Source organism: Chelonia mydas, chromosome 25 (genome assembly GCF_015237465.2).
Source record: "Chelonia mydas isolate rCheMyd1 chromosome 25, rCheMyd1.pri.v2, whole genome shotgun sequence".
NCBI classification, from domain to species: domain Eukaryota; kingdom Metazoa; phylum Chordata; order Testudines; family Cheloniidae; genus Chelonia; species Chelonia mydas.
In genome coordinates this window covers 16,261,730-16,289,614 of record NC_057858.1, presented here as the reverse complement: position 1 = coordinate 16,289,614, position 27,885 = coordinate 16,261,730, and the positions used below count along the sequence as shown (strand labels likewise).

Here is a 27,885-nt window from a genome sequence, read left to right as displayed (position 1 = left end):
AGGGTTGATTTCTAAAGGGGGATGCTAACTGCTTATATGGCATTGTACCAATGTCCGAAGTTAGTTGCACATTTCTGATGCAGTACAAGGTGCAGGTGGAGAGGTGTGAGGAAATGTCCAATTAACTTTAATACAGAGGGACCACTCCACTGGCTGCTGAATTCCATACAGGTCTGCTATGTATCCAGGTCAGCTATACTTAACTGTCAGCACTCTCAGTGTATGGTGTAGTTGTAGCTGTGTCAGTCCCAGGATATTAGAGAGGCTAGGTGGGAGACGTAATATCTTTTATTGGACCAACTTCTGTTTGGTGAGAAAGACAAGCTTTCAAGCCACACACAGCTCTTCTTGAGCTCTGGGAAAGATACTTCAAGTATCACATAAATGCCAGGTGGAACAGATTGTTTAGCATAACATAGCACGTTCTGAGAGACCGTTTAAGCACTTTTGTGCTAACTACTTATGCTAAACAATCAGTTCCACCTTGCATTTAGCTGTGACGCTTGGAGTACCTTTCCCAGACTTGAACAGCTGTGTGTGGCTCGAAAGCTTGTCTCTCTCTCCAACAGAAGTTGGTCCAATAAAAGATAATACCTCACCCACCTTCTCTCTCCAGCACTCATGGTTAGCGTTTGTAACACCTGCAAGTAAAATAGAACCTGCTAATAGCAGTATCTGATTCACTAAACCTTAGTTCATTATCATGTTCCTTTGTCATGAATTCTCATGCTGCTCAGTGTCCTGAATTAAATATTCTGATTCAGCAGGAACATTTGAAGGTGAGAAGCATTGTGTGCTTTCCCATATTAGTTAAAAAGACTTTTTAATTCTCTGTCAGATGTCAACAGTTATAATCGACCTCATTAATGCCTTGACCATGAAATAACTTCAGCCCAAAGTCACTTGAATTAATATTTAATTGATGGATGTTCGGTTAATGTAGACCAGCACCTGAATAAGGTACTCCATCTACTTTTACCCCCTCCAAAACTTGCATTTCATGTCTTTATTTGTTGATACAATAAAACATATCCTGTCTTTTGTCTACTGGACTTTATAATTTTGAGATCACCTCATTGTATTCTGGTTTGTTTACTTGGATACAAAACAGGCAGCACAATTACTTTTTATTCAAATTTACTTCCTTCAGTATTCCGAAATCTACTCCCTGGAATTCTTAAACAAATATTTCACCAAGGTGAATTCTCATGGTAAATTCAAATGCTGCAGTTTACCAATCTTTTTCTGAGATCAGTATTTGTTTGACACTCAGTGTTACAGTGTGCAAGTCCCAAAGCCTGTGTCACTTTTTAAAATGAGACTTGGGTTCCTAAGTCAGTTAGGTGTTGCAATGCTGAGCAGAGCAACATTTAAATATTTCTTAAAATCTGAGTTTTCTGTTTTGATTAACAATTTTTTTCATGCCAGGAGGAAAAGAAAAACTGAAAAGAAATGCAGGTGCTGGAGTCATCCTCTACCTTAAGATGGCTTATGGAAACTCAAGCAGATTGGTTTGTACACCATGGTGTGCCCTCATGGTTCCTCAGAGTCATCCCCAGAAAGTGAGAATTGTTGAACTAGGATATTTCAGTATAATAGTAGGAGAATAATCAGCATTCCTACTATGAAACCTGCTTCTCAGTTGTTAAAAATTGGACCAAGTTTGTTTGAACAGGACTGCCATGAAGGTTTTTAACTAATTATTCAAATTAATAATAATAATAGTTTGCTTTGGTCAGTTTTAAATGTTGGGAGGTTAAAAGGGAATAGTTCCCCAGTTTGATCATTAGTTCTTAATGCAGTTTGTGCTCGTGATACAGGGTTTTATTCTGTAAGCTTCATTTGTACAACATAAATCCCTTTATGATTGACTAGGATTAGACTATTCCTTAATGCGCTGCCCCAGTCAACAAAACAGAAGATTAAGTTAGGACCAAGCACAGAAGTCTTTTACATATAGGTTTTTTTTCATTTTGCAGAGATACTAGAATGTGCAGTGTTAACAAAATTGTACATATCAGCAGATATGACTGAGTTCTTGAGAAATCATGACAAACATGCTACTCAGTTAGGCCTTGGTTCAGAAAAGCACAGAAGCACAAGTGTAACTTTAAGCACATGCTAAAATGTTCTTCTGATTCAGGGATTTAGTGGTGCCTTAATGTAAACCAGAAGAGAGAGAGAGAACCTGGGATACCCATATATTAGCAATCAGATGTATTGGGGGGGAAATGAATTCCCTGGTCTCCTCAGTGCTCTGACCAGCCATGGAATTGGTGGCAGAATAGACTAGATTGAACTTTTAGACTCAATTCCTGCATAAGAGGTTGTGCACTCTGGACTGTTCTGGAGAAGCCTGGAAGCAGCACCTTATTGCAGCTCTTATGTGGTAAAACTTACTTCCCTTCCCGCACTGGCTCAACATTGCTGGCTGGTGCATGTGTTGGGAAGGTCAAAGCCAAATGTTAACCCATTCTTTTACCTCTCTCCATGCCCACTTGCTCTCAGGGAGCACCAGGGTCCATGCCATGATGTGGGAACACTAATGTCATACAGGAGAGCTGTGGGAGGAGGAGGTGTATGAAAACTTGTGAGAGAGAGGTCTTACTACTACTTACTCTCTAGCATAGCTATGTAAGGCTGGGTCACAGTCTGCCCCTGTATTAAAATGGTTGTAAGTCTAGCACTGCTAAACACATCCCCATGATCATTGTCCATCAGGTAATCCATTCTGGTATCTATATTACACCATGGTAATCCACAGCTGCTAAGTAGATGAAATCCTGGCTCCACAGAAGTCAGTGTGAGTTCTGTCTGTTGTCTTTGCCCTTTGTTGTACAGAAAGTTCTCAACTCAGTACTGAAATAACTGATTTAACTGACTAGTGAAAACCAAGAAGATACCTGGAGAGTCACAGTACAGTAATGTGCACTGACTCAGGATATAGTGATAGCTCACTCTTTTATAAATGTGTTACATCTGATTCCTTAAATTACTTTAGAGAACTATTGTGAAGTCAAAACTCAAACTGCAAATTTGAACCAAATTCAAAAGTTTAGTTCTTACAAAACTCATTCCTAATTCAATGAAACCTTGAAAACCTTCATAAGCATTCAAAACATGTCAGACAAAGAATTAATACGAGTCCTGTCTTCTTTTACAGTCTGAGTAATTTAAAACGGTCAAGCAGAAACATGTTCCAATCTTTTAATATTTCATTACAGAGCTGCTGAGGATTTACTGCAGGATAAACCTCTGGGATGTTTCCTCATATGAGTTAGTGAAAGTCATATTGGTCATGGTCCCTCATAAAAGGGGGCTTCTTAGCCAACATTTTATTGAAATAATTCCAGATAGCTGAGACTGATTAGCAAAAGTCTGGATTCCCAGGAGTATTTGGTCATTTATTGCTTTTGCAGCGCCTTGCAGTAACCTTTTCAGCATGTCTTAAGCTGTCAAGACCTGTTGTCTCTGATGGCATCTTGCAGATATTCTCCATCCAGCTTGTTGCCAGTTTCTCTCTCACTAGCTGTGAGGTTGTTGTCGTTCTGACTACACAGTCAGTTTGTAAATATGATTTCTGCTTCTAACAGACTAGCACCTTAGCTGCTGGAGGGAGAAGAGGAGCAGATTTACAGGCTATCTTTCAAGCATTCAGATATCGTAGTGGTGGGTGTGGTATAAGAACCTGAATAGAATAGGATTTTTCTTTTTTGTCTGAGCCTAATAACCTGTTGATTTAGCATAACAAATGTTTTTTTTAAAATACAGTTTTTACTGTCTGCTCAGCTACTATTTTTCATATTTAAGTATTTTGGTTGTTTTAGAAAAATATTTATGGTGACCTGCAACGGGAAATCATATATTTGGGACCCTCCTTTCTTTGTGACATATAAAGTAGATCTGAAAGGTTTTATTTAAATTTCAATATTTTTTTCCTTTTTTAAAAAAAATTTAACATTAGAAATATCAGGTCTCTTCTTCCCTGTTCTGCAGGTAGAGTCTATATGCAGCTGGGAGGAACCAATGCAAATATAATAGCACAAGAGAATGAAAATATAACAGTTGAGTAGGGGAGGGATTTTTTAGTCACTATTTTAATACCAATTTAATTCAAACTTGATACATGCTGGGTGGGGGGGGAAGCTCAAGCTTCAATCACCCTCACCCCTTCAATTGAGGCTAAAAAAAGAACTGGAACAGGAGTTTAATTTATCAAGAGTCCTCTGGTTAAAAATGTTGCAGACAACATTTGATGTTCTGGAGGTAAAAAACAAGCCAAAAAAAACTTTCCATATCTCTGTCATAGAATATCAGAGTTGGAAGGGACATCAGGAGGTCATCTAGTCCAACCCCCTGCTCAAAGCAGGACCAATCCCCAATTTTTGCCCCAGATCCTTAAATGGCCCCCTCAAGGATTGAACTCACAACCCTCAGTTTAGCAAGCCAATACTCAAACCACTGAACTATCCCTCCCCCTCTCTGTCATATGAACACTTCATAAGTATTAATGGACTTATCCTCACATCACTAGTGTGAGCTGGGAACAGGGTGACCAGATAGCAACTGTGAAAAAATGGGACCGGGGGTGGGGGGTAATAGGCTCCTATATAAGAAAAAGTCCCAAAAAATTGGACTCTCCCTATAAAAATGGGACATCTGGTCACCCTAGCTGGAGAAGTAGTATCCCTGTTTTACAAATGAGGAACTGAAGTACAGGAATAGAGAGATTTGCCCACGACAACCCAGGAAATCTATAGTAGAGCCAGGAATGGAAGCAGATCCCATGACTGTCAGGCTAAGCATACACCATAACCACAAGACCTCCTTCAGCCCTGCTTTGTATGTCTTCTGTTTTCAGTAATTGCTGCATGGCCCTGGAGCCTGGGAAACGGGCATGTAGATATTTGTTCCTTTCACGATTTTATAAATCACCATAAACCAGTAAAAAGCCCAAGCCCAATTTTTCCTCTGCTGGTCCCCTTTTAAAGATGGCAGACAAACCAGTGACTCTAGGAGCTGTGGACAGCACAACAAAATCATTTGGGGAAATTTTTTATGTATAAGAAGTAGTTTAATAATTTGCATAACAGACATCGTCAAGTAACGGCCTTCTACAATTTTTTTCCCCAACTTGTATAGATCTCAAAACAGGCAGTTAACTTCACAAAGCCAATGTAATGCACAGTGGCCAGGGGGCTCAGCTGCAAAAATCGGGACTTTTTATGGGGAAAATGGGACCATGATTACAATGAAAATCTCCTTATTAAGGTGAAATCTGTTCTCCTGGGCTCTAATGTACCGAATCAAAAACTCTATTCAGTGATGATAGTATCTTTATCCATTTTCTTCTAGTGCCCTGTCTGCACTTCATGACTGAGGAGTTAAATAATGGATGGTTCATTATTTCAGGAAAGATTACAAAATATAAGACATTGGAAGACTTGGTGAACTTTCATAAACATAATTCTATCAGACCTTACAATGAACTGTTAATCCAACCATGTGGATAGGTAAGTGAAGTCGGAATGTGCATCATCTTTTGTTCTTACCCTAGAGTAAAGTATTGTAACTGCATTTTACTTGTGGTGCAGAAACAATATAAACTACTTCTGGGTCTATGAACACAGGGAAGAAATGATGTTGTTACGGCTTTCAGTAATCCTACAGTGCCACTTGCTGGGTGATATAGGTGGTGCTACTAATGTGTGGTTGATGCTTATTAAAATCCTAGAATCATAGAATATCAGGATTGGAAGGGACCTCAGGAGGTCATCTAGTCCAACCCCCTGCTCAAAGCAGGACCAATCCCCAATTTTTGCCCCAAATCCACTAGATAACTTTGTTCTGAGTCAGCCTCTCCGGAAACTGCTCCACTTAAGTGATACGCAGGTGGGCTGTTGAGTGCTGAGAAACTGCAGACCTGCAGTAGATAGAATAGATAAATACAGAAATAGAGCTTGAAAAGAGGTGCAGGGCCAGGAATTCCTCTCCCCGATCCCTCAGACAGGCTTTTTAAGTTGTTTTATTAATGAGAAAATGAGCTACTATGTTGTGCTCGGCATTCCAGGCTGCATTTCTGCTTTCATTTTCTAATGTTAACTTGAGCCATTATTTATATTCAGGGTCCCCAGTATTCAGTGATGCTGTAGCAGTGGAATTTGCCATGGAATTGTGCTCCAGAATCTCTCTTAATTGAAGGTTGGGGGGCGGGGGAAGGAAGCAATTGTAATAAATGCAGTGATGTTTGCCTGAGTCTGTGGACAGGCTGAACCAGTAGCTCTAAGGTTGGATGTGAACTGCCCCATTCATCTCAGCAATGTTTATCAAAATCTAACAATTATAATTTGTCAATTTTAAAAAATATTTAATTGGCCACTTTAACAGAAACACATAGCAAACATGCTTATCCCACAGCCCTAAACAACTTTCCATAATTCCCCAGCTGTCCCCTAACCAGCTCCCAAAACCTCCAGCTTCACTCCTGACAACTTCTGCGAAGCAATTAAGCATTTTCAATATAAAATTTTGCAGCACATCAAAAATTTACCCTGTCCTTGCATTTTTAAATTACCTAAATTTAATACCAAATTAAATAACACAAGGAACGTTGTTCCAATTGATTACTCATTTTCACATATAATTCAGTAAAAAATATCCAATTTTACATATATCTGAAGCAAAGACAAAATTTTCAGTCTGCTGCACTAGAACACCGCAGATTCCAGGCTCAGGTTCCTTGACATATACTGCAGGTCACAGAGCACACAAGGTCCTGTTTATAGCCTTACACACTGTTGTCTGTTTTTTTCTCTTCAGGAGAGTGATTAAAATACTGATTGTGTGAGAAAACAATTCTTCATAGTTATTTTAAATAATGATATGAGTTGTGCAAATCTCTTAGTGGCTATGCTCCCTGAGAATCTGACTGAAACCAGTGGCTGCATTTCAGGGTTCACACTAACACAGCAAACTATTCCAGGAAACAGAACAATGCAACTGAATCTTCCAGCAGACCAGGAAGCTCCCCCACTCCAACCCAGGACAGTGGCACCCAAATGATCCTTCAACATTCGTGACAAAGAACCTTATTCAACACAAACTGATCGTCCTAGCTGCTGTTTGAATGGACTTTATGCTTCAGTTACAGAAGAAATGAAGTCTGAGTCAAATAGATCTAATAAGTAAAATAGATTTAATATCTGTAGTTAGACTATCAAATTCAAGTTCTCATTTAAAGCTTTTTGTATTTACAACATGGAAACAAAACAAACTATTGATAGAACAATCTGAGTTGAGCTATCAATGGAGAAAACATCTAAACTGATGGAAAACAATCTGTAAAACAACAGAACAATCTATAATGGATTAGGAAGAATATACTAGGATATTTAAGGAGGATCATGGATTAAGATTGAATTTACCTTTAGATACAATAAAAGATGCAAATTCGTGTCCAATATATATATTTTTTGTAACATCTTAAAGCATTAATCTTTAGAGGCATCTGTGGAGCAGTTCCACTTGATCTTGGAGGATTTCTCTAGCACTAGAAAAAGCTAAAGGATGGCTTTTAAAGTGAAGTAATCAGATAAAGACTTGATAGTAATGTACCAGGTAGCATACTGTATTTGCCTAACACATTGTTGGAAAGCTGTATATTTTTTGTAAGTTCTTTTAGGGCCTGGCTCTCTCTGAACTACAAAAAATAGTTTATTCTGAAAATGACAACATGTTATGCTACATGTATTCTCCATTACTGCATTACAGATCAGATCTGCTCAGGCTGTAAATCAAAACAAGACTTTTTAAAATATTTTATTGGCAAAAAAACCACTTCTGCTAAATTACAATTCATCAGGATTTCCCTTTGTATCTTCTAAAGATTTAAATGAGACAAAACAAGACTTGCTCTTCAGTGTCTGAAAATCCTTCTTTGGTCCTCTCTCTCTCTCTCTCTCTCTCTCTCTCTCTCTCTCATATGAACAGAACCCCAAGCAAAATAATTCTGAAAGCTGATGGTAATGACATATTGAAGACTCAAGACGCAGTTCTCGTCTCTCTCTCTCTTTCACCAGATTCAGATTCGAATGTGAAATGTACTATTTACAAAAAAAAAAAAAAAAAAAAAATCAAATCACTTATGTGCGGCTTTTCATCTGTAGATCTAAAAGCACTTTACTAAGGCTGAATAAACTAACAGCTGAAAGCCAAATGCTAGGACTGTGTTGCAAGTCGGTGATTGTTTCATAGACACATTTTTTGGTACCTGATCTTTTTGTGTAACTGCACAATTTGAAACACTTCATAGGATAAAACAGAAGTCAGAACCTGAGTCTGGAGAGAAAAATATAATTGAGTGTGTATGCTGAATAGTAGTATTTATGAACGGTAATTCAGTGTAGTGTGTGACAGAGATCCAGTCATCCTTAACTTGGGTACACTTAATTTTATTTTCTGGTTTGGGGATAAGAATTTAAAATGCTGAAGTTTTGAAGAATCTTATGATTTAATTAAAAATTCTTTAATTTTAAAAGACTGTTTCCATTGCAGTGTTGCCAACTCTTCCAAATCTATCATGAGTCTCTCAGTATTTTGTAAATCCCATCTCCTGGAGTCATGAGATTATGTGAGAATCTCAGCTATATATATATATATATATATATATATATATATATATATATATATATATATTTAAAGCAGGTTTCTAGCACTCCTGGGTGTGGAGAAAAGTTGGAAAATATGGTCTGAAGTTCAATAAACAAAAGAGAAATAAGAACCCAAATCATTTTTTAATCTTGTTAATTTGGGGAGATGGGGGTTGACTCATGTTTTTTGAATGGTTAAGGTTGGGAATAGTGGCACTGACTGTTAGACAGGGAAGTTTTTAATCTGCAAGTGCTTGTAAACCATGTGCTTGTAAAGGGCCTCTGATAGAAAGTAAGGAGGATTTCCATATGTATAACAAGGCTGCTGTTACCTGAGGAAATCAGGAGCTCGTACTATCATGTGCTGAAAATCTTCCACAGAGAGTTTGCCATCATTGTCTTGATCAGCTTCATCAATCACCTTGTCACATACAAGAGAAACCTCCTCTGGGGTAAGTTCATTTCGGGTCAGTTTGTTAACAGTTTTCTCCAAGTCTGATTTGCATATGTAATCATCATTGTTAAAATCTGTCAAAGGAAACAGAATGAATAAATTCAAAATTACAAGAGCTGTCCTCTACATGTCTCTCAGCCAGCCCCACAGTGAAAAGTTGTGTGTGTGACTCATTACCAAATCCCAATACCTCTGAATAATGGGACTCCCAAATAGAATTTTATAATTGTACACTCCTTGCGATTTTTAATTTGCATTTATAAAATTACTTAAAAGGTACTGTGATGGGGTGCCTGCCCCACACCAGCCCTGAGAGGGTTAAAACCAGCCCAGGGAGGCTGAGGGGCAGGCAGCCAAAGAAGTGGCTGCAGGGGAAACAGCCAATTAGGGCAGCTGCTGTAGATAATTAGGGTGGTGGCTGGACCAACCAAGCAGGGCTCAGCCGGCCCATATAAAAGGAAGCTACAAGTCAGAGCCACTAAGTCTGCTGCAGGGGGCTCCTGACAGGCTGTCAGGATTTACAGTGCCTCCACCCCACCACTGAAGGAGTGGCCTGGCTATGGACTGCCAAGCCACTGTGAGGAGTGGCTGGACTCTTGTTGGAGGAGTCCCCTGGAAGTGGGGGAACCAGATGGTGACACAGCTAGAAGGCTGTGCCACAAAGCAGACTCTGAGAGAAAGAAGCCATAACGGGTCTGCAGGCGGAGGCAAGGACAGGAACCACCACCACTTAAGGGTGCACATGTGGGGACAGAGCTAATTCCCAAAACACCCAGCAGGAGGCGCCAGTGTGTGAGTGACTGTGACAAGCACCCATCCACAGGCTCTGCATACTCAATCATATAGATCCCAAATAGCTTCCCCCCCGCAACAAAATCTACCCATAATCAGAATAGCAAACTAATATTAAAAAGAAAAGGAGTACTTGTGGCACCTTAGAGACTAACCAGTTTATTTGAGCATGAGCTTTCGTGAGCTACAGCTCACTTCATCGGATGCATAGCATATCGTGGAAACTGCAGAAGACATTATATACACACAGAGACCATGAAACAAAACTTCCTCCCACCCCACTCCCCCGCTGGCAACAGCTTATCTAAAGTGATCATCAAGTAGAGCCATTTCCAGCACAAATCCAGGTTTTCTCACCCTTCCCCCCCCCACACACATATAAACTCACTCTCCTGCTGGCAACAGCCCATCCCCCTTTGAAACCCCTCTTTATAATGCGCATGATAATCAAGGTGGGTCACCTCCAGCACTAATCCAGGTTTTCTCACCCCCCCCCACACACACCCCCCTCCAAAAACCACACACACAAACTCATTCTCCTGCTGGCAACAGCTCATCTTACAATGTGCACAGCAATAATCCAAGTTTAACCAGAACGTCTTGGGGGGGGTTTTGCAGGAAAAAAACAAGGGGAGACAGGCTACCTTGCATAATGACTTAGCCACTCCCAGTCTCTATTCAAGCCCAAATTAATAGTATCCAATTTGCAAATGAATTCCAATTCAGCAGTTTCTCGCTGGAGTCTGGATTTGAAGTTTTTTTGCTTTAAGATAGCGACCCTCATGTCTGTGATTGCGTGACCAGAGAGATTGAAGTGTTCTCCGACTGGTTTATGAATGTTATAATTCTTGACATCTGATTTGTGTCCATTTATTCTTTTACGTAGAGACTGTCCAGTTTGACCAATGTACATGGCAGAGGGGCATTGCTGGCACATGATGGCATATATCACATTGGTGGATGTGCAGGTGAACGAGCCTCTGATAGTGTGGCTGATGTTGTTAGGCCCTGTGATGGTGTCCCCTGAATAGATATGTGGGCACAGTTGGCAACGGGCTTTGTTGCAAGGATAGGTTCCTGGGCTAGGTTCCATACCACACAACAGAACCACTAGATATATGCCATCATGTGCCAGCAATGCCCCTCTGCCATGTACATTGGTCAAACTGGACAGTCTCTACGTAAAAGAATAAAGAAACAGCGAGAAACTGCTGAATTGGAATTCATTTGCAAATTGGATACTATTAATTTGGGCTTGAATAGAGACTGGGAGTGGCTAAGTCATTATGCAAGGTAGCCTGTCTCCCCTTGTTTTTTTCCTGCAAAACCCCCCCCAAGACGTTCTGGTTAAACTTGGATTATTGCTGTGCACATTGTAAGATGAGCTGTTGCCAGCAGGAGAATGAGTTTGTGTGTGTGGTTTTTGGAGGGGGGTGTGTGGGGGGGGGGTGAGAAAACCTGGATTAGTGCTGGAGGTGACCCACCTTGATTATCATGCGCATTATAAAGAGGGGTTTCAAAGGGGGATGGGCTGTTGCCAGCAGGAGAGTGAGTTTATATGTGTGTGTGGGGGGGGGGGAAGGGTGAGAAAACCTGGATTTGTGCTGGAAATGGCTCTACTTGATGATCACTTTAGATAAGCTGTTGCCAGCGGGGGAGTGGGGTGGGAGGAAGTTTTGTTTCATGGTCTCTGTGTGTATATAATGTCTTCTGCAGTTTCCACGATATGCTATGCATCCGATGAAGTGAGCTGTAGCTCACGAAAGCTCATGCTCAAATAAACTGGTTAGTCTCTAAGGTGCCACAAGTACTCCTTTTCTTTTTACGAATACACACTAACACGGCTATTACTCTGAAACTAATATTAATGAACGAAATACATAATAAAGCACAGTTAAAGGAACTGTTTGATTCCCTCCCACCCCCAGTGCTGAGTCACTTCCACCTAAAAGTGCAAAAACAGAACTTGCTGTTCTGTTTGTATTGCATAATAGGTTGTTCGGCTTTTGTTGAAATCGAAAGAAAATTCAACTGAAAACAATATTACAAGAAAGACTAAACTACTCCTGTTCTTAAAATTGCCTTATGAGAAACTCTGATATAAGGCAAGGCTTTTCAAAGGACCACATTGAAGTTGGGGCACCTAATTTTCATAAGGCAGAACTTTTCCAAGCAGTCTAACAGTTTTTTCTTAAATGCTACTTCCTCTAATCATGAGGTCTGGAGATGAAATAACTGCTCTGGATGAAGCACCAGAAATTCTCCAGCGGATGTCAGACTCTGATCAATTGCATCCTCCAATCCCAGTAAAACTAGATCAGAGCCATTGAAGTGCTTAATTAAATAAATTTTTAAAAGGGGAAGGAGAAATACCAGGAGAATCTAACAAGAAAGGATTAAATGGCAAGACAAAAACAATAAAAAATGTGTATGTGCCAGAGGATGTAGGACCTGCCAACTTGTTTTATGGTAAGAAAAAATTAAAAGTCACATCCTAACTATCTGCACCCAGTAGAGATGGAAACTCAGTATATACAGCAGGAGAATGAGAGCCAGCTTCTATAGAAATGAACCATGGAACAGATCAAAAGTTGATCACCATGTTTAATCTAAAGAGAGAAATCCTTGGGGCTTTTGACATACCAGCATTGGAGACATTCTTGGTGGGTGGGAACTCCCAGAGGTAAGTAGGAAACAAGAGTCACGTTTTCCACTCTCCTCCCTAGCTCCCCACCCCTGCAATGGGATTTCTGGTCAAAGACACCATTGTTAAATGTTAATGAAACCTTACATTGATGGGCTAAGTACTCTACCATGTGAGATGCATGAATGGCCAGGAAGGGCTTGTCTGAACATGCCAGTTAAGCTGGTCAGGGACCCAGAAGACCTGTTCTGGAGATAGCAAAATAGTTGGTACTGGATAGCAAGTACTGATGACAGGTTGACCAGAGTAGTCAAAGGACAGAATTGTTTTCATAATATGTAGGTTTCTCTGTAACTAAGCTAAAAAGGCCATATCTAGTTTAGCTTATGAGAAGTGTAAATCTTGATATGTTAAGCAAACTGCTTCTTCTAATTCCATTTCCTCTGTTTTTAATCAGTCTTGGTTTTGGTCATGATTATTGGTCACGAATGATTACTGGGTAATGTCACACAGTCCATAGAGAAAAGAAAACCTTATAACTGTTCAGGCGAGGTGCTGCTGGTTGAAGAATTTATAGAACCTACGTGTCTTTCTCAGGCTTTGGCTATGGTTAAAATTTTACCAGCATAACTATTTCAATTAGGGGTGTGTTTTTTGTTTCCACACACTCATACAGCTAAATAGTAAAAGCCTTAGGTTATGTGTACACTGTCCTGCAGTTCAGCCTACAGGGATGCGCACAACCATGCACACCAAAGTCCTGCACTGTAACTCCCCTGTGTGGACCTTGTGGGCGGAGACAATAAGGTTCCTAGTAGCCCTGTTTGAAGAGGATTATGTTAACATGAACTTGGAACATTTTAGTTCATGCCTGCAGCAGCCACACAGGGGAATTACAGCACAGAACTTTGATGCATATTGCTGTTCACACGCCTGTAGTCCAAACTGCGAGGTGATGTACACAAGCAACTAGTATGGACAGACTTATACTGATATAAAGCTGACTTATACCATTATGGCTGTTCCCCTTCTTTTACGGGAACAAGCTATGCTGCTATAAGCACTTTTATATTGCTGTAACTGTGTCTCTCGTTACAGTGTGTATGGTAACACCCATTGTTTCATGTTCTCTGTGTATATAAATCTCCCCACTGTATTTTCCACTGAATGCATCCAATTAAGTGAGCTGTAGTTCATGACAGCTTATGCTTTAATAAATTTGTTAGTCTCTAAGGTGCCACAAGTCCTCCTTTTCTTTTTGTGTCTCTAGAAAGACCAGGGGTTGGCAGAGGGAATACATTTTAACTACACTGTCCAACAGGGCCTATATGGGATAACTACTATGTGTATTTGAAGAAATTCTTGCAATGGAGGCTGTGCATTACCACTATGGTCAGTTTTCAAAGTTTCAGGCCTCAGCAAATTCTTTAGGTTCTGTTATGAACCCTCCAATAACTGAGGGCAGCTCAACAGAAGTTTGAGGCTTGGTCTACACTAGGAATGTATGTCAGTATAACTGTTGTTCAGCCGTATGGAAAATCCACACCCCTGAACTACATAGTTATACCAACACCCACCCATCACCCTGCTGTAGATAGCATTGCATCAATGGGAAGGCGTCTCCTGCTGACATAGCTACCGCCTCTTGGCCCTGGTCTACACTAGGAGTTGAGGTAGAATTTAGCAGCGTTAAATCGATTTAACCCTGCACCTGTCCACATGACGAAGCCCTTTTTTTCGACTTAAAGGGTTCTTAAAATCGATTTCCTTACTCCACCCCCGACAAGGGGATTAGGGTTCTTAAAATCGATTTCCTTACTCCACCCCCGACAAGGGGATTAGCGCTTAAATCGGCCTTGCCTGGTCGAATTTGGGGTACTGTGGACGCAATTAGACGGTATTGGCCTCTGGGAGCTATCCCAGAGTGCTCTATTGTGACCGCTCTGGACAGCACTCTCAATTCAGATGCACTGGCCAGGTAGACAGGAAAAGGCCCGCAAACTTTTGAATTTCAATTTCCTGTTTGCATGGTCACCTGCAGCTTGCCACGCTGGCCAGAGCTCATCAGCAGAGGTGACCATGATGGAGTCCCAGAATCGCAAAAGAGCTCCAGCACGGACCAAACGGGAGGTACGGGATCTGATCGCTGTATGGGGAGAGGAATCCGTGCTATCAGAACTCCATTCCAGTTTTCAAAATGCCAAAACATTTGTCAAAATCTCCCAGGGCATGAAGGTCAGAGGCCATAACAGGGACCCGAAGCAATGCCGTGTGAAACTTAAGGAGCTGAGGCAAGCCTACCAGAAAACCAGAGAGGCGAACGGCCGCTCTGGGTCAGAGCCCCAAACATGCCGCTTCTATGATGAGCTGCATGCCATTTTAGGGGGTTCAGCCACCACTACCCCAGCCGTGTTGTTTGACTCCTTCAATGGAGATGGAGGCAACACAGAAGCAGGTTTTGGGGACTAGGAAGATGATGATGATGAAGTTGTAGATAGCTCATAGCAAGCAAGTGGAGAAACCAGGTTTCCCAACAGCCAGGAACTGTTTCTCACCCTGGACCTGGAGCTAGTACCCCCCGAACCCACCCAAGGCTGCCTCCCGGACCCGCCAGGTGGAGAAGGGACCTCTGGTGAGTGTACCTTTTAAAATACTGTACATGGTTTAAAAGCAAGCATGTTTAATGATTAATTTGCCCTGGCATTTGCAGCTCTCCTGGATGTACTCCCAAAGCCTTTGCAAAAGGTTTCTGGGGAGGGCAGCCTTATTCCGTCCATCATGGTAGGACACTTTACCACACCAGGCCAGTAGCACGTACTCGGGAATCATTGTAGAACAAAGCATTGTAGTGTATGTTTGCTGGCATTCAAACAACATTCGTTCTTTATCTCTCTGTGTTATCCTCAGGAGAGTGATATCATTCATGGTCACCTGGTTGAAATAGGGTGCTTTTCTTAAGGGGACATTCAGAGGTGCCCGTTCCTGCTGGGCTGTTTGCCTATGGCTGAACAGAAATGATTAGGGGTCTGGAACCCATGACTTATGAGGAGAGGCTGAGGGAACTGGGATTGTTTAGTCTGCAGAAGAGAAGAATGAGGGGGGATTTGATAGCTGCTTTCAAGTACCTGAGAGCTGGTTCCAAAGAGGATGGCTCTAGACTATTCTCAATGGTAGAAGATGACAGGACAAGGAGTAATGGTCTCAAGTTGCAGTGGGGAAGGTTTAGGTTGGATATTAGGAAAAACTTTTTCACTAGGAGGGTGGTGAAACACTGGAATGCGTTACCTAGGGATGTGGTAGAATCTCCTTCCTTAGAAGTTTTTAAGGTCAGACTTGACAAAGCCCTGGCTGGGATGATTTAATTGGGGATCGGTCCTGCTTTGAGCAGTGGGTTGGACTAGATGACCTCCTGAGGTCCCTTCCAACCCTGATATTCTATGATTCTATGATTCCCTGCTGTTAGCCATGGGGACGGGTGAGGGGCTAGCCATGTGGTGGGGGGAGGCAAAATGCGACCTTGGAACGAAAGCACATGTGCTATGTATGTAATGTTAACAGCAAGGTTTACCGTGAAAGAGTGTAGCCATTGTTCTAGAAAATGTGTCTTTTTAAATACCACTGTCTCTTTTTTTTTTTTTTCTCCACCAGCTGCATGTGTTTCAAGGATCACAGGATCTTCTCCTTCCCAGAGGCTAGTGAAGATTAGAAGGCGAAAAAAACGCACTCGTGATGAAATGTTCTCTGAGCTGTCCTCCCACACTGACAGAGCACAGACAAATGCGTGGAGGCAGACAATGTCAGAGTGCAGGAAAGCACAAAATGACCGGGAGGAGAGATGGCGGGCTGAAGAGAAGGCTGAAGCTGAAAGGTGGCGGCAGCATGATGAGAGGAGGCAGGATTCAGTGCTGAGGCTGCTGGAGGATCAAACCAATATGCTCCAGCCTATGGTTGAGCTGCAGGAAAGGCAGCAGGAGCACAGACCACCGCTACAGCCCCTGTGTAACCAACCGCCCTCCTCCCCAAGTTCCATAGCCTCCTCACCCAGACGCCCAAGAATGCGGTGGGGGGGCTTCCGGACACTCCACCCCAGAGGATTGCCCAAGCAACAGAAGGCTGGCATTCAATAAGTTTTAAAGTTTTAAAGTGCTGTGTGGCCTTGTCCTTCCCTCCTTCACCACCCCTCCTGGTGCTTCTCTCCTCCACCACCCCTCCTGGGCTACCTTGGTAGTTATCCCCCTATCTGTGTGATGAATGAATAAAGAATGCATGAATGTGAAGCAACAATGACTTTATTGCCTCTGCAAGTGGTGATCGAAGGGAGGAGGGGAGGGTGATTAGCTTACAGGGAAGTAGAGTGAACCAAGGGGCGGGGGGTTTCATCAAGGAGAAACAAACAGAACTTTCACACCATAGCCTATCCAGTCATGAAACTGGTTTTCAAAGCTTCTCTGATGCGTACCACACCCTCCTGTGCTCTTCTAACCGCCCTGGTGTCTGGCTGTGCATAACCAGCAGCCAGGTGATTTGCCTCAACCTCCCACCCCACCATAAACGTCTCCCCCTTACTCTCACAGATATTGTGGAGCGCCCAGCAAGCAGTAATAACAGTGGGAATATTGGTTTCGCTGAGGTCTAACCGAGTCAGGAAATTGCGCCAGTGTGCTTTTAAATATCCAAATGCACTTTCTACCACCATTCTGCACTTGCTCAGCCTGTAGTTGAACAGCTCCTGACTACTGTCCAGGCTGCCTGTGTATGGCTTCATGAGCCATGGCATTAAGGGGTAGGCTGGGTCCCCAAGGATAACTATAGGCATTTCAACATTCCCAACGGTTATTTTCTGGTCTGGGAATAAAGTCCCTTCCTGTAGCTTTTGAAACAGACCAGAGTTCCTGAAGATGCAAGCGTCATGTACCTTTCCCGGCCATCCCACACTGATGTTGGTGAAACGTCCCTTGTGATCCACCAATGCTTGTAGCACTATTGAAAAGTACCCCTTGCGGTTTATGTACTCGCCAGCTTGGTGCTCTGGTGCCAAGACAGGGATATGGGTTCCGTCTATGGCCCCGCCATAGTTAGGGAATCCCATTGCAGCAAAGCCATCCACTATGACCTGCACATTTCCCAGGATCACTACCCTTGATATCAGCAGATCTTTGATTGCGTTGGCTACTTGCATCACAGCAGCCCCCACGGTAGATTTGCCCACTCCAAATTGATTCTCGACTGACCGGTAGCTGTCTGGCGTTGCAAGCTTCCACAGGGCTATTGCCACTCGCTTCTCAACTGTGAGGGCTGCTCTCATCTTGGTATTCTTGCGCCTCAGGGCAGGGGAAAGCAAGTCACAAAGTTCCATGAAAGTGCCCTTATGCATGCAAAAGTTTCGCAACCACTGGGAATTGTCCCAGACCTGCAACACTATGCAGTCCCACCAGTCTGTGCTTGTTTCCCAAGCCCAGAATCGGCGTTCCACTGCATGAACCTGCCCCATTAGCACCATGATGCCCACAGTGCCAGGGCCCGTGCTTTGAGAGAAGTCTGTGTCCATGTCCTCATCACTCACGTCACCACGCTGACGTCGCCTACTCGCCCAATATCGTTTTGCCAGGTTCTGGTGCTGCATATACTGCTGGATAATGCGTGTGGTGTTTAATGTGCTCCTAATTGCCAAAGTAATCTGAGCGGGCTCCATGCTTGCCGTGGTATGGCATCTGCACAGAAAAAAGGCGCGGAACGATTGTCTGCCGTTGCCCTGACAGAGGGAGGGGCGACTGACGACGTGGCTTACAGGGTTGGCTTACAGGGAATTAAAATCAACAAAGGGGGTGGCTTTGCGAGAAACTGAATGGCCCCCTCAAGGGTAGAACTCAAAACCTCAAGGATAGAACTCAAAACTGGGTTTAGCAGGCCGTTGATTTCACAGAGGGAGGGAGGGAGGGAGGGAGGAGAAAATGAATACAAAACAAATCTGGTCTATTTCTTGTTTTGAACCACTTCATCTATCTTTATAGATCTTGCTGGCAGCAGACTGTGCAGTATGACCCCTAGCCATCGTCAACACCTGGGTGCTTGGCAGAAGACGGTGCAGTATGACGACTAGCCATCATCTTCTGCTAGCTGCAGGTTAAAAGACAGTGCACTGCCGGTAGGATTCAATCGCCATGAGAAGAAACAAGGGAAATGACCTGGCTGAGTCACTCCCATGTTTGCCCAGGCACCCGGTTAAAAGAGCACCCAGGACTACATCGATGGTGGCTACCAGTCATACTGCACTGTCTGCTGCCAAAAGGCAATAAACTGCTGCTGTGTAGCAAGGCAGTACCACATCTGCCAGCACCCAGGAGACATACGGTGACGGTGAGCTGAGCGGGCTCCATGCTTGCCGTGGTATGGCATCTGCGCAGGTAACTCAAGAAAAAAGGCGCAAAACGATTGTCTGCCCTGGCTTTCATGGAGGGAGGGAGGGAACGGGAGCCTGACGATATGTACCCAGAACCACCCGCAACAATGTTTTAGTCCCATCAGGCACTGGGATTTCTACCCAGAATTCAAATGGGCGGCGGCAACTGCAGGAACTGTGGGATAGCCACCCACAGTGCAACACTCCGGAAGTCGACGGTTGCCTCGGTACTGTGGACACACTCCGCCGACTACATGCACTTAGAGCATTTGTGTGGGGACACATACAATCAACTGTATAAAAACACTTTCTACAAAACCGACTTCTATAAATTCGACCTAATTTCATAGTGTAGACATACCCTTGGGGAGGTAAAGTACCTACATCAACATGAGACGCTCACCCATTGGTGCAGCTAGCATCTTCACTGAAGTGCTGCATCAGTGCAGAGTTGTACATGCAGATCTGCCCTAAGAGAGATGATCCCCTTGTTTGTGATGATGAGGGCCATATAAGTACCAAAGTACATACACAGACCCAACTGAGATGGCAGTTTGCAGTGCACATTTTAAGTGCTCTTGCATCAAGGAACCTTGAATCATATACAGCACCAGGATTTCCTCCAAACTTTACTATCTATGCCAGTTTCACTCACCATAAATTTTAAAGGCATAATAAGCTTTGAGGTCTCTGGGAGCCATTTCACTCAGGACTGAAAACATGTCCAAAAAGTCATCTAAAGTCATGTTGCCCTCTCCATCCTCTGAGAAAACCTCTGCTATCCGTTGACGGAATGGATTGTCCTGTGGAACAAGGATGCAGGATAAAACAGGTCAGTCTTTACTATCATTTATGTCAAGGCACCCGATGGACTCAGTAGCCCAGATCCAGTTTTGCCGCCTCTTTATTTTAACCCAGGTGTGGCAGACAAACACCCCCTTGCTCTGCTACTCTTTTATGTACTAAGGCTGACTCAGAGACCAGCAGGCCCAGCTTCAGCCTTCTCTATTCTACATGGTGCTTCAAAATGTTTTCAAAGACAACTACTGAATTAGAGAGCTATTCACCAGGAAGCCAGGATTCAGATATCTTTCAACCTCCTGGTAATTAGTACAGGATGAATTATTTAGCAGAGGTGGAGGAAAGTGAAATGTGGCTCCCTATCTAGCATCTGTGTTCCTTGGACTGTACCTTCAGCTCTGCCATGCTGCCAATAAGTTCATAGGGAAGCTTCACATCTGGTTTATTTATATAGCTGAGTGGGACCAGCTGTGGGGCCAGGTCTCGGTATCTGTAAAACAGTCTGGAAAGGGAAGGAAAGGCTCATTTAGGGCTCAATATACTCATGGCTCTAATAACAATGTTTGTCTATTCAATATTGCTCTTTTATATTTCACATCATTTAGCAGGGTGGTTACATTTAAATGTCACATAGTATGCTTGATGAAGGAAGAAACATAGTATTAAATATACTTCTTGTATTATATATTAACCAGAAAAGTTATTTTCAGTGTTACATAAAAATGAAGGGGGTAAAAAGGTCTAATCAAGAACTAGGCAGTTGTACTATGGGAAACAGAATGACAGAAGCAGTTTTCTAATTTTATTTAGTAATTTACTACTGCCTCAGTGATGCTTCCATCTCACTTCTGCTAGTCTGACATCACTCTATCTGCAGCCATTTTTACATGATTGTATTACTGAGAAGAACAGCCTTCAAAGTTCTCAATGCTCTAAGACTAATCCAGCTAAAATTCCACTCTGGAGAAAGCAAAACAACATAAAACAGTATTTCTAACTATCTGGATTATTACTAAGCCAGCAGCCTACAATTGTCCCCCGTCTCATCCCCCGCAATATCCACCACAGCATCTTAGTCCTTTGCTCACACTCACTGTAGACTTTCATCTTGAGAGACCAGAGCATGCTCCCTCACACTCTCATGCACTTTCCATGGCCTGCCTGTCTTAATCCCCAACCCCTAATCTTTCTAGCCTGCTAGTCCTTTTTACTCTATGATCCAGGTTCTCTCTTTTGTCTCCAGCCCCTTGCCTCCTCCTATTTATTATTTGTATTACCATAGCAGCTAGGAGCCTCAGTCATGGACCAGGATACAAACAGCACAAAAAGACACTCTGCCCCAAACAGTTTACAGTTTAAGTTGGCTGCCACTTTCATGCAGCTGGTTCATGAATGTTTTAGAAGCCGATAAAGAAATTGGCCAGAATGGCAGGAATCACATTGCCCATCTAAGAACAGAAAATTGTCAGCTGTTTCTTCAGGAGTCCCATACAATGTAGTAAGAGGACACTTAGCTCAGCAAATTAAGAACATGGTATCTCTATGTCTCTTATTAAACTAATTCAGCTGCCAGCCTTAGTAAGTGATAGAATGGCCATTCATATACAGCAAATCCTGATATTCCTACCCTATAGCTTTGGTGTGACCTCCAGTGCACCTGGTGCACTTCAGCTGACTGGGGAAGGCAGGCCAGGAGGCTGGCGTCCTCTCAGAGGATACACAGCCCCCTCATACTAGGATCCTCCTTCTGGTGGGGTGCCAGTTGGGATAGTAGGAGGTGGCTCTGCTACTGCACTGTCCTTCCTGAAGAGAGAGAATCTAACTAAGATAGAAACTACAGTACTGCAATCTTTACATGGCTGCAAGAGCTGCAGAAGCCTCTAGGAAAGGATTCCTCCAGCACCATCCCTATACAATTCCCCTGGTCAAGTCCCTGCGCTTGAAATAGGGTTTACCTCCCTATTGCAGCAATACAACAGGCTCAATGCCTTGTCTGATTGAAAAGATTTCTATTTTTCATGAGTCATAGAAGGGCAAATTAAGCCAAACCCTGTCTCAGTTCAACAGCTCTATCTGACTAAACCTAGGAACAAAACTGGTTCAGATCTCGGGGTTCTAATCTGCTTTCACTCTGCTTTTCTCAGATGGATTCTAAGGGAAAGGGAAGCTTGTGGGTGTTCTGCACAGTTTTTTCCCCTGTACCTGCAGTGGCACCTCAATCTGTGTTTTAGTTTCTTGAACAGTCCTTGTTCCCTGGATAGAGAAAATTAATAAAGGCAAGAAATAGTAAAACAACCCTCCCCCCACGCTTTTTGTCTTTTAAGTCCTTCTCAAGATATTAGTCACCAGTAGCCTTTTCCATGTTCCTCTGATTCCCAGCTAGCCACCCAGGCATTAGTACCCCCACTTGAAAGCTGCTTTACTTGGCAAGTGTATCTCCAAAAGAGGCCAAAAGAGCTGCCTCATATCCACATGCAAAATCCATGCTGGGATGTATGTGGGCAAATGCTGCTCATGGCTCTGTGTGGCCATGAATTCTGAGTGAAGCCTTCTTAGTGATCCTGTCCTAGTGAATGAGGTGCTGCAGAAGAGACAGAGGGAAGAGCTGCTGGGTTAGAAAAGAGCTGTAAAGCACTGCACCGCATTTTACAAACTAATTCTGCAGACAATCTTCTCAGTAATATTTCATTCCAGCTCCCATTGAAGTCAAGTCCTCTTATTGTGGTGTTAAATATGGATTTAGGTGCCTAAATGAAGGCACACAAGTTTAAACATTTTGGGTGTAATAATGACACATAGATTTTTAAGGTCTGAAGGGACCTCTGTGATACAAATAAGCGATCTTCAAAAGATCTCAGAAGAATTAAGAATGCGGTGCAATAATGAAAATATTTTATGCCTACCCTGCCTTTGAAATGCGCAAACCTTTTCCCCCAGCAAAAACAAACAAGAAAACCCAAAGGTGCTAGGAATAAGGAACACCTCCAGGACTATGTAGTCCACGCAGTGGTAGGAGTGTCTTCTACCCTAATCTCTTAGGCTTTCCTTAGATACCTGCTAAAACTTCCCTTCCTTTTTTCTCAGCTTTAAGGCTTAAAAAAAATGGGCTTGTTGTACCCTTCAAATGTGGGACTTCATCCTGCCTTTTGTTGCCCACCCAAACCTCCCACTGATTTTGTTGGGACTCAGAGCCAAGAATGGGAGAAGATCTATAAAATGACCTCAAAATTTGTTTATTTTTCTCAGTGCTATTTACTTCCATTCTTGCACTAGACTGAGGAGCCCATTCACAGTTGTCACCAATGAAAATGGTATCAAACAATGGGACAGAATTTTCTAAAGGGTTTCCTATCCATAATAAATGCCTTATTCATGATATAATTATGGTCTTGGCCTCTATTCAATACGTGAAGACACAACCAGCTTAGGTTTAATTTATTACAGAGGTTCACTTCATTTGCATTTTGTGCTGCACAGCACTCATAAACAGAGTCCAGGGTGGGGAGCAATAGGAGATCACAGTCTGCTGTAGAAGGGCACTCTCCTTATGAAATTGTCATCTGCACTCTACTTTCCAAAGGAATTGGCATATTGATGTTGTGCAGTGACAACCTAAGAAAAGGACAGGTGCTGGAAGTGTTTCTGCTGATTAATTTGCTACATGGTAAATGAGAACCAAAAGCTGATTTCCCCGTGCAAACAGTTGTCCACCACATCAGCAGAATACACTACTATTGTGTGCCAGCACCTGCAAAAGTAAACTGTGGTACCACTAGGAGACCAGGTTCAACTTGCCAATTAGGACTCTTGATCCCTCAGCCAATGAGACATATAATGTATTACAAATCACTAAGCCCTTCCTCCTCACCCCCTTGCGCCCAGGTGACTGAAGATCAAATGAATTGTCTAATATGTATCACTTACTTGGAAGAGGTCCTAAAATTTCTGGAAATGAGCGATTCAGGCTAACCCAGGCCTTGTGCTCCAGCGAGGCATCAGGCTTCAAAATATCAGGCAGCTTTTCACACATAAAGTCCCAGTGGGTGGCATCATGTTGTCTCAGCAAAAGCTTTTAGGCTACTTTGATGCTGGTGTGATTACTGTGGAATCATTTTTGTGAAATAATTTAATCCCTAATCTTGTATAATGGGCCTTGGGACTTGCAAAAAATGTCTCAGGAAAATATAATAAATGCAGATGTAAAGAGAGACAGAAAACAATAGATGCTCAGGAGACAGCACTGTGTTGTCAGGACAAAATAAAAAGCTTTCACTTTAGCTTTTGCTGTTTTAATAGAAAAAATGAGCCAACCAAAGTCATGGAAAAGAGCATGCTACAGGGTCAAAGCAGAATGATTTCAAAACTAGAACAATCCTGCATTTCTAAAGAGATGAAATAGAGGCTCTAATTACATTTTTATACCTCATATTTCTATAAATCTAAGAAATTATAGTTACCATTAAGAAAATAAATCTGCATGGCACTACAATATTTCTTAGGTTACAATATAAAGACAATAGAACAAGATCATGTACTACTGGGAAAATACTTAATCAAACAGAAGGCATATGCCAAGGGTAGCAGTGTTCTGTGTAGCACTTGTTATAAAACAAGGTAGTGGGGCATGGGGCCCTCTGACAGAGTATTTAGTGAAATACTTAGATGTAACTTGTTATAGTGTTTTGGGTGGAAGTGGCTGGCATGTTAATTGAATTATAGATTTTTGTCTTAACTAAAAACATTGAACATGATTTTTGTGCGTGTGTGTGTTATCTGTTGTTATCTATCATAATGACACTGTATTAAATCCTATTTAAAACTTATTAAAAAGATTACTAAGCTCACTAGGTAAGTGGCCTGACTTTATAATAATCTCCTTATAGTTTTACAGACAAAAAATATAGACGCACCTCAGAATTTCTTTCCTTGTAAAGAATGTGCAGTCCTGTAAAATATGGAAAGATATAAAATGTGGCGGTGAATATTTTGTTTGTTTTTAAACACACACTGGCCCAAACTCTTTCCTGTTGTAAACACACTGACTTCGCTGGATTTACATTAGTGATGAAGCTGGCCCAAGCTTTATAAACTTTCTGTTCAATTATAATGTTTGACAGTTTCTTCTCACATAAAAAAAGGTAAAGGGGTATTAAACAGCCATAAATCATTTACTCTAAAGACTTCGGACACCATTTGATATTCCTGGTTAGTGCCATATAACTAAGTGCTGGACCTTTCTTTAAAACAACCTGCCATTATCCTGCATTGTGTCTAATTTGTCTTTTGTTTGTTCTTACCTGATACGCATCCAGCTGCTCTGGAGTGAAAATGGTTTGTTTATTGCCCATTTCTGTTTCTGAATCCTGATTCTTGTCCCATTGCTCTTTCCTCTTAAGTTACCTTTACAGGAAGGCTGAATATTGAGATATGAAAAGCTGCAACAATGAGCTTCGGACAGAGAGGAGGATCAGGTAACCACCTTCCCTGCTCCATGGATTTCAGAATCATAATAGGAGCATTTCATCAAATCTTTAGTCTGAATATGTAAGACTCTCATACAGCATCATTCACCTGCTTCCTGTGTGCTCTGCAGAGACTCGTATTACAGCATTTAACAAACAACTAACACACTTTCTATCCCTTGTCTCTGAGCTAGATAGGGAACTTTGTGGATGTTAGTTTTATGTTTCTAGCAAATAAATTCACATACTTGAAGACTGCTAGGAACTCTCTTTCTTCCTTCAACATTCAGCAACTCACTCTAAAAAAGAATCATAGTGAATATGGTCCTGAGTCCTTTTCTTAATGTTCATTATAATACACATTCTGCTCCATATGCTAAGACTATACTGTATTTTTGACTGTGTACAGCAGCAGCAGCAATATTATACTCAAGCTCTCGCTCTTTTTTTTTTTTTTTAACATCCATCCCATGCCAACGTTGGCACACAATGCAGAAACCATTCCTCTGCCATTTACTGAGGCTTCCTTCCATTTGCTCTATGGTATAGAGATTGACTATTCTGTCTTCCCTGCTAAGGTTTCTTCTTAAGGTTTCTCTTATGTGTCGTCATTTCTCACACCAGTTGGTTTCCACTTGACACCTTCATGTGTGAGTCTGTGTTGGCATCCGGATTACATGACCCAAAAATGTCCAGTGCCCCATTCTGATTCTAGTGGAAATGAGCTACTGGTTGGTGAAGTGACTTCTCTGAGCAATTAGTTGGTGATGAACTCTTTCCAACCAATGCCCAGAATCTTTGATAGGCACTTATTTGCAAAGGCATCTAGTTTTATACGTTTGAGTAGATCTCCAGTTCTCACAGACGTACGTTAGCACTGAGATTACATTTGAATTGAAAATTCTCAGTTTTTTTTCTGGTGCTGTATAGCTTTGATTTCCATATGTTCTTGAGCCTTCTGCAGTGTGATACCACACAGGATGAAAGAGGTAGGGGATGTAAAGCTTAGAGAAGAACAGGTTGGATTTAGCCCAAGAGATCCTGTGCAGATTAGATATCCATATTAAGAACCATCATACAAAAATGTATAGAATGTCAAGCTCCCCTCTTCATCAATGTAATTGATTTTCCAAAGACATTTGACAGCCTACACAGACATACATCGTGGAATATTCTTCCTTCTATAGTTCCCCAGCTAAAGTCGTCAACATAATCAAGGCAATGCATACAAACGCAAAGTGCTCTATAAAAATTAACAACCAGACAACAGAGTTTTCAGTGTGGACACTGGCATGATACAGGGCTGCATTTTATCTCCACTATAGCTTGGCATTACCATAAACTGGATAATGAAGAAGTGTGTTAGCAACACATACACCAGTATAACATGGGTAGATGTCAAATGCCTAGAAGACATAGACTTTACTAATGATACTGCGCTACTGAGCAACACCATCAGAAATTTACAAAGACAGACAACTTGGCAAAAATAACAGGCCAAATGGGGATCAAATTCATTATGCTAAAACAAATATCCTTGAAACCCAGACATCAAGCAGTAAGGCAAAAATATCAAGAAAGTAGAAAAATTAATTTATCTGGACAGCACCATGTTAGCCAACAGAGACCTTTCAAGGATAGGAAAGGCATCCACAGCCTTTACCTCTCTCTCTACTCGGTCATAATTAGTCACATTTGTTATACATAGAAAAATAATGAGAGTACATAATTTGTACATCAACAACATGTTATTACAAGTATATATTTTCAGATATACATATGAAATACATGGTAGGGTGGAAAATGCAAAATTAAATTTCCATGGTATTTAAAATAAACTTTATTATTTATTATACACATTGGTGTGCCTCAGAGAGAATGTGGGCCATTCTTGTTTTAACAAACATATTAAATTGACAAATTTACAAATTAACAAATACATTAATAAAATTATTTTTACCAGATTATCCTGATTACTCTTGGGCTTTCAGACATATGTTTGGCCACATGTGTCAGAAAAGTTATGATAAGAAAACTCCTTTTGTAGGAATATATTTCCAAATAACTATTTCTAGTCTCTAATTGATTTGTTCCTTATTAGAAGGGCAGGATTTGCATTTATAAGAATAATTTTTAAATGGAGACAGCAATTTTTACCTTGCTTTTGGTTTTTATGGTCAGTTTATTACTTCCTGCTGTAAAGTGCACAAATCAGTCAGAGTCACTTTTTTTGTTGAAAATTATGCAAACATTGCCAAATTCTTGTTTCTCAAACTTCACTAATGAAAATGACTGGTATCTCTACATAATTAGTTTCAGGGCGGTAGCCGTGTTAGTCTGTACCAGCAAAAACAACGAGGAGTCCTTGTGGCACCTTAGAGACTAACAAATCTATTTGGGCATAAGCTTTTGAGGACTAAAACCCACTTCATCAGTTTTAGCCCACGAAAGCTTATGCCCAAATAAATTTGTTAGTCTCTAAGGTGCCACAAGGACTCCTCGTTGTTTTTACATAATTAGTATCTTTCAGTTGAGGTATTGCCAGCCTCAAGCATTCAACAGTCATGAGTCAGGCCCCCAAAATAATGAGATTTTGAAAAAAAAAATTGTTTGGCAGGGGCGCTGGAACAATGTGTATAGTGAACATAAGAACGGGTCAGACCAAGGTCCATCTAGCCCAGTAT

At 41.8% G+C, this 27,885-nt stretch overlaps 1 protein-coding gene and 1 long non-coding RNA gene across 5 annotated transcripts; one reads left to right on the top strand and one right to left on the bottom strand.

Annotated features, from left to right (window-relative positions):
- Positions 1-1,042: 1,042 nt before the first annotated feature.
- Positions 1,043-8,223, top strand: LOC122463835. Of its 2 annotated transcripts, XR_006287475.1 has the most exons (3): positions 1,043-1,688; positions 5,356-5,513; positions 6,820-8,223. It is a non-coding gene; the product is annotated as an uncharacterized LOC122463835 (long non-coding RNA). The 2 variants fall into 2 exon arrangements; XR_006287474.1 differs by having other exon boundaries at positions 1,043-5,513.
- Positions 7,890-27,885, bottom strand: CIB3 (calcium and integrin binding family member 3). 3 transcript variants are annotated; one of them, XM_043536063.1, is made up of 7 exons: positions 25,037-27,885; positions 24,651-24,684; positions 22,643-22,673; positions 20,130-20,241; positions 19,594-19,741; positions 8,981-9,176; positions 7,890-8,102 (listed from the first exon to the last, which is right to left on the bottom strand). In XM_043536063.1, the coding sequence occupies exons 1-7, from the start codon at positions 25,085-25,087 to the stop codon at positions 8,081-8,083; spliced, it is 594 nt and encodes a 197-aa protein (XP_043391998.1). In that variant the 5' UTR covers positions 25,088-27,885; the 3' UTR covers positions 7,890-8,080. The 3 variants fall into 3 exon arrangements, with proteins under 3 accessions (XP_043391998.1, XP_007072082.1, XP_007072083.1); XM_007072020.3 differs by lacking the exon at positions 22,643-22,673 and having other exon boundaries at positions 24,650-24,684; XM_007072021.3 differs by lacking the exons at positions 20,130-20,241; positions 22,643-22,673; positions 24,651-24,684.